This window comes from Caretta caretta, chromosome 8 (assembly GCF_965140235.1).
Source record: "Caretta caretta isolate rCarCar2 chromosome 8, rCarCar1.hap1, whole genome shotgun sequence".
Lineage (NCBI taxonomy): Eukaryota > Metazoa > Chordata > Testudines > Cheloniidae > Caretta > Caretta caretta.
In genome coordinates, this window is record NC_134213.1 from 22,448,067 (window position 1) to 22,461,929 (window position 13,863).

General features: G+C 47.5%; 1 protein-coding gene across 2 annotated transcripts in view; it reads left to right on the plus strand.

The window, feature by feature from the left end:
* Nucleotides 1-246: 246 nt before the first annotated feature.
* Nucleotides 247-13,863, plus strand: part of PPARGC1B (PPARG coactivator 1 beta) — a 94,820-nt gene continuing 81,203 nt past the window's right edge. For both annotated transcript variants that reach the window (XM_048861471.2, XM_048861470.2), the window contains exon 1: nucleotides 247-459. In XM_048861471.2, coding sequence (XP_048717428.2) covers nucleotides 376-459 — 84 coding nt within the window. In that variant the 5' untranslated portion in view covers nucleotides 247-375. The remainder of the gene's footprint in view (nucleotides 460-13,863) is intronic.

Sequence of the window (13,863 nt, forward strand, 5' to 3'; positions counted from 1 at the left end):
ACCAAAATTGGCACCCCTACTTGGGGGAGGTGCTCTGTGGAGGGCTGCTCCTTGCGGGGGGGGTCCTGCCCCCTTGGGGACGCACAGAACAGGGACACGCCAGGAACCACAGGACCCGGCCCCTCCCCGGGCTCTGAGGCGGCGGGGGGGCCATTCCCACAGGCGGGCCGGCTAAGATCCCCTCCTCCCCGCCCTGCAGCCAGTGCCGGGTCCTCCCCGCCCTGCCGCCAGTGCCGGCTTCTGCAGCCGGCCGGGTCGTGGCTCCTCCCCGCGGTGCGGCCCGGCTCCGCCCCGCCGGCTTCCCGGCTCCGCGCTGCTCTAGGCTCGCCGCATGCTTGGTGCCGCCGCTGCCGGAGCCTGAGCCGGAGCTGGAAGATGGCGGAGCCGGCGCCAGACTGCAGCGCGCTCCTGGACGAGGAGCTCTCCTCCTTCGTGTTCAGCTATCTCACTGACAGCCAGGTACCACGGCAGGGAGCCCGGCCCAGGCACCGGGGAGCCGCGGAGCAGGGAGCCCTGCACCCCGTGCACTGCGGGCAGGGAGCCCGGATCCCCCATGCACCGGGGAGCCCTGCATCCCATGCACCGGGATCAGGGGAGCCGGGAGGTGCAGGGAGCCCGGATCCCCCATGCACCGGGGACAGGGAGCCCTACTTTCCATGCACCAGACAGAGGGAAATCCGGGGGTGCAGAAGCCCCGCTCCCCCTCATGGACTGAGGACCGGGGAGTCTGGGGTGCAGAAACACCGGTTTCTCCATGTACCACGGATGGGGCAGTCCTGGTTCCTCGCATACAGCAGAGAGGGCGAGGGAAGTCTGCGGGTGCAGGAAGCCCTGACTCCCACTCTACGCCAGGGAGGGGGAGGTTGGGGGTGCAGGGACTCGTGATCCTTCCGTGCACCAGGCAGGCAGAGGGGGACCCAGGGGGCTGCACGCTGCTGCTGCTGCAGTCCCAGTGGGAGAAGCATGGGAGGCTGTAGCTGGCAGCCCTGACTGACGGGGGTGCGCGTGCAAAGCCCCCCGCGCAGCAGTGGGGGACCTGGCACCGGGGAGGCTCGAGCCCTGGTTCGGGGGAAAGCTCGCGGCGCCCGAGCACTTTCAGCACCACTCCCACGTGGACTCCTGGGTGCTGCTGCCAGGCACCTTCCCCATGCACAGCAGCCCGGCCGGGCTGGACACACGGGGGGAGGGGACGATCAAGGCACAAGGGCCCTACCTGGGCTCAATCAGTCCGTCTTTGCAGGGTTATTGTGTGTGACTGGGGGGGGTGGGGGCAGTCTGAGGAAGTGCAGTTGTTGGGGGAGGGGGTGACAGCGCCGGGGGGATCCGGTTGTGTGGGAGGAAGTGATAGTGTGTGTGTGTGTGGGGGGGGAATGCTGGGAAGGAACAGTCTAGTCACAGTGGTTCTCAAACTTTTGCATTGGTGGCCCCTTTCACACAGCAAGCCTCTGAGTGCGACCCCCACGTCTTATAAATTAAAAACACAGTTTTTTATATTTGGCACTATGATAAATGCTGGAGGCGAAGCGGGGTTTGGGGTGGAGGCTGACCGCCCACCACCACTGCTTAATAACCTCACAACCCCTGGAGTGGTCACGACCCCCAGTTTGAGAACCCCTGTGGGTGCAGAGTTCCTTAAAGTTGTCAGGTTAATGTATCGATTCCTGCTCACCCCCCATCTTCCCAAGTGTGTTTCCTTTCTTCTTCTTCAGACAAGTGGGTGAAAGAAGGTGGGGGAGGAAGGGGTGAGAGGGGAATTGGTTGCCTGGGTTGGCTTCTCCCATCCCAACAAACAGCCTGGCCTGAATGCTAGGGCTGGCATTTGGTAGATGGATTAAACATTGTGGTTGCCCCTGCTCGGTCCTCCAGAGATATGGTAGTGATGGGGTTGTGTGGTGTGGGGGCAGATAGGAATTGGACTGTGTGGATGAGTCATGCCGTGTATCAGTTACATGTATGCAGGCTGAGATCTGGGGGATGCAGTGAGAGGGGTCTTACTGTTGCAAATAAGCGACTCAAAAACCTGGATCAGCTCCTTTTTGGACGGAGCTGGATATTAAAATCAGATTGAGTCTCCTTGGCAGCTTTTGCATGATCACGAGAGGGTGCGTGCTAGATATATCAGAGGCTGCATGCTTTTCCATTTTGGGGGGTGGTGGAAAGGGGCTAAACAATAAACATTGCAATAGCTGAAACTGTGACTGATCTGGAGCACAACCACGCATTTTGCAGCCAGATTTATGTGCCCAGAGCCTGTTGCAAATCTAAAGAGTTTTGTATAGTTACTTATAACCCTCCCCCCAACACACCCTCAGTCTCATAACCACAGATTACAAAACAGCTTTGATTGTGGATCTGCCACATAAATGCCAGCCCTTCTTCTCTCACTGGTTTATTTGTTTTGACTGCAGGAGATGGGGAAGAATTGCTGTTTGGATTCATAACAAATAATAGTTGAAGACTTAGTAAATCTCATTTGCCCCCGGTGCATGTGCCAGACAGAACTCGGCTGGTCTTGCCACAAGCTAGATTGATGTGGTCTCTGTGCCTCCCGAAGCATACACCAGCACTGGAGATTTCCAGTTTGGCATGGGACATGGGGCAGTGGGGATGTGTGTGTGGCAACTTTCATTATTAACTGCAAGCTGCTGACAGTTTGATTACAGATGAAGGGTCAGAAAAGGTGAGAAGTGGGGGGAGGACATTTTATAAACGGAGTTTGTATTTTCTGGTTGGAAGGATTTATTATTACCAGAGGAATTAGTGATGAGGAACCACTGGAGAATATGAGATTGTATAGATAGATGTCATTCTACAAAAACAAAGTATTTCAGAAAGGTTACAATCTGTAAAAGTCTGGTTTCTCTCTATGCAGGTGAAAGGTCTTGGGTACGAGACCCAGTAATAAAATGCATCTTTTCTGCTTGTTTAACATGAAATAAATAATTATATTATATATGCTGTGCATGTACTTTGACAGCCGAAGGAATTTAAAATGCAAAAACAATCTAAAAACGCTATTCCAATAAGAATCTTTCCCCTCTTCTTTTTTATATCCTGATGCAGACATTTTTGAGAGTTTGTATGTTTGCTGCAACACCACCATATCGTGAATATTTTCTGCAAAGTTTGGAACTGTGAAATGGGTTGTGATGAAATAAGAGTGTTTTTTCCCTGACATTTCTTGACATAATATTTGCTAAGTTTGCATCTCTCTCTCATATATAACATACACAGTAGTTTAGTAGTAGCACTATGTACATACATAGTGTTATAGCTAATCTGTCATCTGTTGTGTGTGTAATGTGAACAGCAGCAAATAGATCTTTGCAGACTGCGCAGGCTTCCTCAGAAGTGTTATGCAGTCTGTGTTGGTTATAGGGTATGTATGGAAGGTGCTTTTGTTAATTTCATTTCGCTTCTCTCCCCCACATGTATAGAAGGGTTAAAGTCCCAGCATGTGATTTGTTTGAGAAATGATTGAAGTTGTAAGCGTGTGTCGTGCTTGTACCTTAACCTCTGATGAAACTGCAGTGAAGGCTCTGGTCACATGCTTTGCTTATAACTATAAAAGGGAGGCGGTTCCTAGGCTCGCCTCTGACGTCTCTCCCCATTACTACTGTACTAGCCTGTGCTTACAACTGGCTTACTGAGTTCTCAATGAAGCCTGAAAGCTGCTCCTGCAAAGTCCCCAGTGTTCTAGCACATGATCAGATTATCCAAAGAGGCTAAAATGTCAGGAGGCCATGAGATCATGAATATTATCCGTTTCCTTCATGGAAATCCTGAAGGACTCCAGCTCTCCTCCATCATCCCCCCTTTTCCTTTCTTTTGCAGCAGTATTGCAGAAATTCACAGCAAGGTGCACAAAAACGGTAGGTGATTAGTGGCCCAGCCCAGCTAAACAGACAAAATCCCTGAGAGGCGCAGTGCAAGTTTAACATGGTTATTTGCATCAGTCTCTTAATTACTCAGGATTGTACTGAGGGTGCATGCTAACCTCTATTTACATATGGAAGGTAATGATTATTCTCATGATAACTGCATTGCTACACAAAGAGAATAAAGGGTTTTCTTTTTATGTTTTACTTTTCTTACCAAAATGGGCTTATTTTGAAAGTGACCTGAAATGTATGATTGATAGGCCAATTTAATGCGTTCTGTGCTGCTCATTTAATCTTAAAAGGATAAAGACAATTGCAGCTAATTTGTCGAGGGTATCAGGTGTTGGAAGGGACCAGGCATAGTGGATAAAACCAGTCGGGTTATGGAATCTTTTCTGATTCTGTGGAATAACAAGGCTCAGTCTGACTTTTCCATTTTTGACTTGTTTAAAAATTAGCATCGGAAAAAATAACACAGGCTGCTGCTTGGAGACGTTTAAAGATCACATGAACTGAAATACCTTATTCCCTATTTAGCTTCTCTGCACCTTGTTAACAGCTTAATTCATTAATGGGTGCAAAAGCACTTTGAGGTCCTCAGTTGAAAAGCAGTATAGCAACTTAATTATTATTGTTAATCATTAAGCAGTTTGCTCTTCTCCAGCTATTTCTCATAGCTCGAACCCATGTTCTACTTCTTGTGTGCTCCTCTTCTCAGTCTTGCTCAATAGCTGTTTATCAAAACTTTTTGTCTTGAGGCCTGGAGTAATTAGGCCAAGCCAAAGATGACCCTTCTTTGCACTTGTGTCAAGCATACCTTTTGTTGGACTGCATGCGGGTATGTTCCCTTGTAGTGTGAGCCAGTGAAAAGAAGTGGGAAGAAGGGTCTGAGAATAGTAGCCATGTACAAGTCTAGAGAGGTGTTGCGATGATTACTGAATCTGAGTTTATTGAAGAGCAGACTGATACATCCAAAGCAGAACACAGACATTTTGGGAAGGTGGCCACTGCTTGGAGTTGCAGCAACAGCTTATATCTGAGTGCTGAATGTGAAAAATCCAGAGTACAGCTTGCTGCTGAATTTGTCATTTTCAATGATGAGGTACTAACTGCTAGGAGCAGAGGCAGAGAATTCCCACTGGCAGCTCGGGTGGGACTGGTCCCTTTTCAGAACCTATGCACAGGTCAGCCCATTTTCAAGCCTTGCTTTTCTGGCAATTTGTGTTTAGTATTCATAGTAGGAATCCACTGATTGCATCCTGGTGTGGGTTTGGGGTTTTGTCTGTGTCGTACCAGCACATTCCTTTCCTTGTTTCATCCTGTGATTCAAAGGCATCTACCCCACAGGTGAATAATTAAGGTCTTAACCTGCTGTCTCTAGCAAAGGGAACTTTTATCCCACATCATAGGTGCTGGAACTAGGAGTGCTGGGGGTGCTGCCACACCCCCTTGCTTGAGGTGGTTTCCATTACATGCAGAATTTACGGTTTAGTTCAGTGGTTCTCATCAGCACCCCCACTATAAAAATTGTTCCAGCATGCCTGCCCACATTAACCTTTCCAGTGTCAAAAGCCTCTTTATAGTAAGAAATTCTACTTCCTCTAGGGTTTCGTTTGACAACCTGACAGGGTAAAAATGCACTGACATCCACCCCCCCCCAAACTCCCCAGCTGATTTCCAAAAGAACCTCTTCTTCTTTCCCTTAAGGAGACTGGCTTTAAACCGCTGAGCCTCGAACCTAACACTGCTGTGTTGTTGAGTTGCATGATAGCACTGTATGGCATAGTCTCTGCCATGCACATATTCCCCTTTCCTTGGCCCAATAAGTGACTCCTGCTATTTTGAGCTAATTGGAGGGTTAGGCTGGAAGCGAATTGCTGTGCTTTTTATGCGACTGTTCTACTGTCTAGCAGGCATCCATCTTTTGTGTTTCTCACAGTGGAAGACACGGAGGTTTCATACATTGCCCTTTGGTTTCCTTCAGTTAAATTAGGGACTGGCCCAAGAGCATTCTGTCATGTGGCAGTTCGGCATTCATGTTCCAGGCTAGCAGAGACAGAAGGCAGGGAAGGAGCATTCCATGACACTTAACAGTGACCTTCTTCTGGGCAACACACAGACTAGGATTAATGGGCTCACCAGTGGGCAGGATTCACCCCACCTTGGCTGGAGGGAGGGTGGCTCTGACGTGAGGGCATTATGACTTGTGTTGGTGAAATGGGGGAATTGCAGAAGACCCTGATCTTTAGCAGGACCTCTAGAGTGTGTTGTTTTTGCTTCACTCAGTAAACCAAGATATATGCTCATTTGGCTTTCCCCTCTGCTCTGGACCAGTCTTCAATGAGTGTAAAGAACTGAAACTAACTCCGAGTCCCATGGTCCTTCGGAAGGCAGGGGGCAGAGTGCAGGAGCTCTGATGGGAGTGTCTGTGTGCAAAGTGCCACTGCAGTGAAACTTGTATTTTCACCGCGGTGCCACTTTCAGGTTGTGAATTTAGTGCCAGATTGACAGCCCGCGAGGCCAAATCCCTCTGTTCCCCACAGAGCTGGTACAGCAGCCGGGCACGTGTTCCCTGGAAGGACTGCCTTTAGGGTAGAGACCACAGCTCATGCAGTTCTTGGCTTCTCTCTGAGACTGCCAACCAAGGAGCCAGACGTGATGAGGTATGGATGCCTGTCTACAGAAATCCACCAGACTCCTTTCATATGCTCCACAGAACAGGCCTCTGTCGGTAAATGCTTTTGGTCAGAGGAATCCCCTTTTCAGCTTCCGCTTCCATGGCGTAGCTGCGCTCCATGGCAACACTGTAGAGGCTTATGTTTCTCGTGATGGTTTGGCAGAATAAAGTGATTTAACAGAGAGAGATGGCTTCTAAACCCTGTGAACTGCAGATTGCCAGGGAGCCAGCCTTGGAGCTGGCTTTTTGAACAGCACAGCTGTCTATGGCACACAGCCTTGGCAACACAACACATTTCTCTTCTCCTTGGCCACAGAGTATGCAGTGGAACATGTGATGCGTGTTCCACAGGGTTGTATTTTGGATGGTGCGCTGCTGCATGTATTGGGGAGAAGGTCCCTAAAATGGGGTCTGGTGAACTAGGTTCTGTGGTCTCAGCAACCATATCGCAAATGGCATTATAGTCACCACACTTTTCCTTGCAAGTTTAAATGAATAGGAAGGACATTCCCCATCTCCTAGCCCAGGCTGCATGCTAGACAAATACCAGGTTGTAGAGGCTTAGAAGAGGGAGAGAGATTTAAAAAAAATCGTTGAAGTTGTCGTGATAAAGACCGCTAACAGGCTAAAGTTAATTGGCCAAATCATCAACGGGTGTAAATTGGCCTAGTTTCATTGAAGCCGTGCCCATTAGCACCAGCTGCGGGTTTGATGCCAGACATTTCCTGAGTTTGTCACTATGTACTGGTAGGCTGGTTTGCTTTTCCACATTTCTCTCAGCCTGGACTACGAAAAGACACAAATTACTGTTTGTTTATTTTGGGTGAAGTGAGCTGTAGCTCACGAAAGCTTATGCTCAAATAAATTGGTTAGTCTCTAAGGTGCCACAAGTCCTCCTTTTCTATTTGTTTATTGTTTGTGTTGCGGTAGCATCCAGGATGTGGCAGGTATTTTATGCACGCCCACCGCTATGTCTATGTCGCCTTGTCCTGCAAGTGCTTATGGTCTTGTCGGCTCCGCTCTTGCTCCTTGGCCATTTCACTTTGGGGCTCGCATGCACCAGTTTACAATGATTTAAAAACAACAGCTTATTTACCTTAGAGTTGAAAAAGGGAAATCAAACCCTGCAAACATGTCTGCGGACCTTAGTTTCTGTAGAAGCTGAACAGGGTCAGGGCTTCCTCCACACTCCCCCGTGCTTGCTTTGGAATACCAGCATGTATGCAAGGAGCTGTGGGAGCATGAACTTGGTCATAGCCCCGGGGCCAGGTGTGCTGGGTGGACCGTCACCTTCCACTGTGGCTAGCATTTGGTTAGCATTTACTGGGTGGAAGTGCTAGGGTGCGCCTTGGCAGTGCTTTATTTATCCTCTCCCTGTTCTTTCCCCCTTGTCCCAAGATGGGGCAGAAGTTTGCCGCTAACACTTCTTTTGTGCTTTCCACTTTCAAAATGTTCAGTGTTATAATCCAAGTGGCAGATCACTGCTTTGTGTGTGTGTGTGGTGGGGGGGGTTGCAAGTCCACGTCTGAGGTATGGAGCGAATGAAGGAGCAGTGAGAGACAGGGACTGCTGGTGCATCTCTAGCAGCTCTTTGAATCCCTTTCTGTGTCTCCGGATTCCCCTCCCAGGCAGTCAGAGCCAGAATCTTTCCCAGCCTTGGGAAGGGAAGCTAGAATGGTTGAACATGACGCATATTTCCCTTCACACTGGAACAAGAGGCCCCTTGCTATTGTTGTGTGGAGCAGCAGAGAGGTAGAGGAGTCCCAGATGGCTGTGGCTGCTCATCTCCCATCACAATGTAAGTGGGAGAGACTCTGGGGCATTGGGAACACTGATGTGACGCTTCCCCTGTGTTCCTCCTGGGACCAAACGACATATTCTTTACACAGCTGTTTTCCTTTGCTGCTGAGGGGAGCAATAAAATGCAGCTTAGGATGAAAGCAGTGCCTCCAGCTCTTGCAATAAAATCATTGTGGGGAATTATATTTTGATTAGACGGACTTGCTAAATTCTCTCTCTGTCTTGCTCCTAAGCTGTGAACTTTCTCCCAGCAGCAGTACTGAGCATGCTGGAAGAAAAAGCCCCTTTCCGGTGAGAAAGCCTTTGCTGGTCAGGCAGCTCAGTTCTTGTTTCAGTTTGTGGAGTTCATTGCTGCTGCAGCTTCCAAATTTGTTATTCAGAAAGAGCTGCAAGTGACCTATTAATCCCAGGCAGGGTGGCCATGCATTCACCAGGCTAAGAGCCACCTTCACCTCCCCTGAGGAGCCCTAGTTTCCCTGCAGTTCAAGGGCAAGGAAATCCTGAAACTGACAGGACTCTCCAGGGGACCAGAATACCCTTGCCAAGCCACAGGATTGGAGGTCTCTGTGTGTATCAAGCTGGTGTGGTCAGATCAGTGTGCAGAGGAACACCATTGCTGAGATACATGCACACACCAGGAAGCCTATCACCATCAAATCAGGTTTCTTTTCAATCCCTGTATGGTGGTGTTTGCAAGTTTGCAAGTTGTCTGAGCATAACCTCCTGCTGCCCTGAGTCTGGGCCTGTTTCTGCTTTCACTTCTTCTGGTGTAAATGAGGCGTAACTCCACTAAAGTCAGTGGAGCTACACGGGTTAAGTGAGCTCAGGATCAGACCCTCCATGAGGTGCTGTTGGGAAGAGGAAGTGTTGCTTGCTGTCGTTGCATCTGGGCGGTTTTTTAACCTAGTTGAGTGCTTGGTGGTAGAAATTACTTGTCATGTTTGCATTATGAAAGTGAAAATGTAGCACTGAAATGTTGCAATAGGTGTTGCAGAGGCAGGATGCCATAGTGACTGCGCTTTTTGCATGCACAGGAGAGAATATCCAGGCCATATAATTGTCCATTACTGGACCAGCTGGATTGGTTTCAAGCAAACAGTGATTACTATTTCATCTACCACGTATACAATAAGGTAACAGTAATAATCAGGCTATACTGTATCCAGCTCCCATGACGCCCACTGAAGGCAAATGCTGAGGGAGCCTTGGTTTTACATCTCCTCGGGAAGATAGCGCTTCTGCTAGGATTAAGAAAGAGCATTTCAAGGTGGACCCTGTAGACTCAGTAGGCTGCCTCTTTATTGAAGACAGTACTGCAATTTGCTCCATGTTATGCAGAGGAGATGTGGTTCTTTGGCTTTGGGCAAGTTGACAGCGCAACCCTAATTTGGGCAGTTTGATTGTCCTAAGTACATGCATTGGCAAAGCAATGGAAAATGTGCCATTTCCTTAAGGCAATGCTGTTACCCTTCAACGAGGAAACCCACTACTGAGAGCAACATCTTTAGCCCTGGTTAATCATTTCGGTCTCTGAGCCCTGCATAGCCATCCTGGTTCCCATCACCACTTCCTCAGGGGACTCTCAGGCCACATCCACAGCAGGGGAGAGGGATTGCGTAGTGACTTGTGCTCTACCAGCTGACAGAGCCCTTTCCTGCTTCATGAATGCTCTTCACCTGGCATCCAGTGAGGCTTCGGTGAACTTTGTTCCAGTCTGTTCTCCATGTTCCCTGAATTCTTGGGAATTGAACAGGCTGGATACTAACAGGCTGGGTTCTCCCTGTTTAAAGAGCTTTGTTTTTGTTAATTAAGAAAGCTTTGCTTTGTTTCTCATGGGGTGTGTGTGTGAATTTAGTGCTGGGGAAAGGTGCTGCATTGGTAGACCTGTTGACTGAAGGCACGTCTTTATCGACCAGAGCAGGTATCATACAGACAGTAGCGGTGAAAACTCCCTACACTGTCCCACCAATTCGACTGTAAGCTCCCCTGCCCAGAGACCTTAGTTCCCTATTTGTTTGTAAGGCACCTAGCACACAGTGGGTGTTAAATACATAATGTTAATTAAGAAATGATCAACATCACCCTCACCTAATATATGCATGTATTTACTTTTTTGGAGGATACTGTTGGCCATACGTTCAAAAGAGCCCATTTTCCCCATTGGTACCTAAGTGAGCTGGGAAGATGTTCAGAGGTACTCAGCATCCAGAATTGGAGTACTGAGCTCTTTTGAAAATAATAGAAACACAAAATCATAGAATCCTAGGACTGGAAGGGACCTTGAGAAGTCATCTAGTCCAGTCCTCTGCACTCAAGGCAGGACTAAGTATTATCAAGAACATCCCTGACAGATGTTTGTTTAACCTGCTCTTAAAAAAATATCCAATGATGGGGATTCCACAACCTCTCTAGGCAATTTATTCCAGTGCTTCACCACCCTGACAGTTAAGAAATTTTTCCTAATGCCCAACCTAAGCCACCCTTGCTGCAATTTAAGCCCATTGTTTCTTGTCCTATCCTCAGAGGTTAAGGAGAATAATTTTTCTCCTACCTCCTTGTAACACATTTTACATACTTGAAAACTATTATCCTGTCCCCTCTCAGTCTTCTCTTCTCCAGACTAAACAAATCCAATTTTTTTCAATCTTTCCTCATAGGTTATGTTTTCTAGACCTTTAATCATTCTTGTTGCTCTTCTCTGGACTTTCTCCAATTTATCCACATCTTCCTGAAATGTGGCACCCAGAGCTGCACACAACACTCCAGTTTCAGAGTAGCAGCCGTGTTAGTCTGTATTCGCAAAAAGAAAAGGAGTACTTGTGGCACCTTAGAAACTAACCAATTTATTTGAGCATAAGCTTTCGTGAGCTCAGATAAATTGGTTAGTCTCTAAGGTGCCACAAGTACTCCTTTTCTTTTTGCGAATACTCCAGTTGAGGCCTAATCAGTGCGGAGTAGAGCAGAAGAATGCCTTCTCGTGTCTTGCTTACAACACTCCTACTAATACATCCCAGAATGGTGCGTGCTTTTTTTGCAACAGTGTTACACTGTTGACTCATATTTAGCTTGTGATCTACTATGACCCCCAGATCCCTTTCTGCAGTACTCTTTCCTAACCCATTTTGTATGAGTGCAACTGATTGTTCCTTCCTAAGTGGAGTACTTTGCATTTGTCCTTATTGAATTTCATCCTGTTAACTTCAGACCATTTCTCCAGTTTGTCCAGATCATTTTGAATTATAATCCTACCCTCCAAAACACTTGCAATCCCAGCTTGGTATCGTCTGCAAACTTTATGAGTGCACTCTCTATGCCATTATCTAAATCACTGATGAAGATATTGAACAGAACCAGACCCAGAACTGATCCCTGCGGGACCCCACTCGTCATGTCCTTCCAGCATGACTGTGAACCACTCATAACTACGCTCTGGGAACCATTTCCCAACTAGTTATGCACCTACCTTATAGTAGCTCTATTTAAGTTGTATTTCCCTGGTTTGTTTATGAGCAGATCATGCGAGACAGTATCAGAAGCCTTATTAAAGTCAAGATATACCACATCTACTGCTTTCCCCCCATCTAAAAGGCTTGTTACTCTGTCAAAGAAAGCTGTTAGGTTGGTTTGACATGATTTGTTCTTGACAAATCCATGCTGGCTGTTACTTATCAGCTTATTAGCTTCTAGGTGTTTGCAAATTGATTGCTTAATTATTTGCTCCATTATCTTTCCGGGTACTGAAGTTAAGCTCACTGGTCTGTAATTTCTGGGCAGTTTGTTGAGCTGTGTAAAGGGGAGCGGGGCAATTTTGAAAAATCGGGTCCTGTGTTATTTCCATGCTTCGGGATTATTCTCATTGCTATTACCAGCATCATCCAGCATCCTAAGTGGGGGCAGCAGATAAAAAGCTACCTTAAAGGGGAATTGCGGATTTATTTTTCAAATATCTAAATATAATTTGAGGCAAGAGTGCAAGTTTGGCCAACTGTTTTGTTAATATTTTATAGGCCAATGGAGATGAACTAATCATATTCAGAAATACACAAGGCAAAACTGTGCTTAGGATTAAATAACTTCACTTCCCTGCACCTCTGCAAGTTCTGTGCTTCAGCGGGGCTCTAATGGGAACCGTGGCTGTGACATCTCAGGATGATGAATTCCAGGGCATCAGAGCGGAGCCGGCAGGCGTGACATTTGGGGGTGGAAAAGGAAACAATAGTGAAGGCGAATGCCCTTTGTTGCCCTGGTATTTGTGGCACTGAGCACATTAAAAATACATTTAGCTCATTTAATGAAAAAATGTGCAGTATGCCCTTTAAAACTGTGGGATGGAAAGAGTCTTGATGTGTGTGATTTCTATTCGTCAGAGATAGCTTCATAACATCTTGTTTGTGGCCCTTGCTTTACTGCACCACTTGGCTGAATTAGTTGAGTGGCCAGTGGAAGGAACTGGAATGCACTGTCAGACATATCAGAAAGGCAGGTCTATGGGAGCATCTGGAGTTCCAGTCCCATCTGAGACACGGTCATCCAGTGGAACATGGGATCGGTCGCTCCCGTTCCTTGAGTCTTGGTCACTCCGTCTGGAAGGAGAGCGTAAAAGTGGACGCAGCCTGAAGAAATAGATTGAACTCTGGTCTTTTCTGCCAGCTGGGCCATTAGGGTGGCCTGCAGGCTCCATTCTTATTTCAGGTTAACAAGTCTATGTGCACCCCACATGCAGCTCCTGAGACACATACTTGGGCCAAATTCTGCCCTCAGATACACATGGAGAGCTCCTGTTGTCTTCAGTGGGAGCCACAAACAAGAAAGAACCTGAGCGCAGGATTTGACTGCATGTGTAGGTCAGTGTTGTGCAGTCATCTCTCCAAATTGCACTGCAATATGGAGTTTCTCTCTTACATTATCTGGGGATTCTGCTATAGCAACATGCAGATGTAAAATCCTTTTGAAGTGTGAACCAAATGTCAGTGGAAAGATAACTCCCCATAGCTGTGTAATGTGGTCTCTGATTTAACCTGTGATCTCTCTGATCTGATTTACGACTGGGCTGGACATCATGATTATATGGGCTTGACCCTTCCTGTGGTGGGATCCTCCATTTGTGTATATCTGTGTTGCTGTCCTAAGAACATTGGGTATGATGAACAGTGTGTGCTGCATGATGAGTCTCTGTACCCATCTATTTATAACTGTATAGACAGAGACACCCACACGTGCCCCCTCCTTTCCAGGGCTGATATTCAAACCCAGGCATTCCTGCCATAGGCTTTGTCGCTCAGCTGAGCTGTTTGAAGTGCTAACTGATCTGACTTGTGATCCAGTCTCTGACTGGAACATGCATAGGATGTGGCTGCTGTATCTTTTCCACAGGGATGTGGAAGGTCCCTTAGCTACTTGACTTGTTATGCTCAGTGAATTTCTTATTGTTTCCTTTTCAAGGCACGCCTTACTAAAGGAAAAAATACGCCCAGAATTCTGCTGCTGGGTGGCTTGCTGACCCTC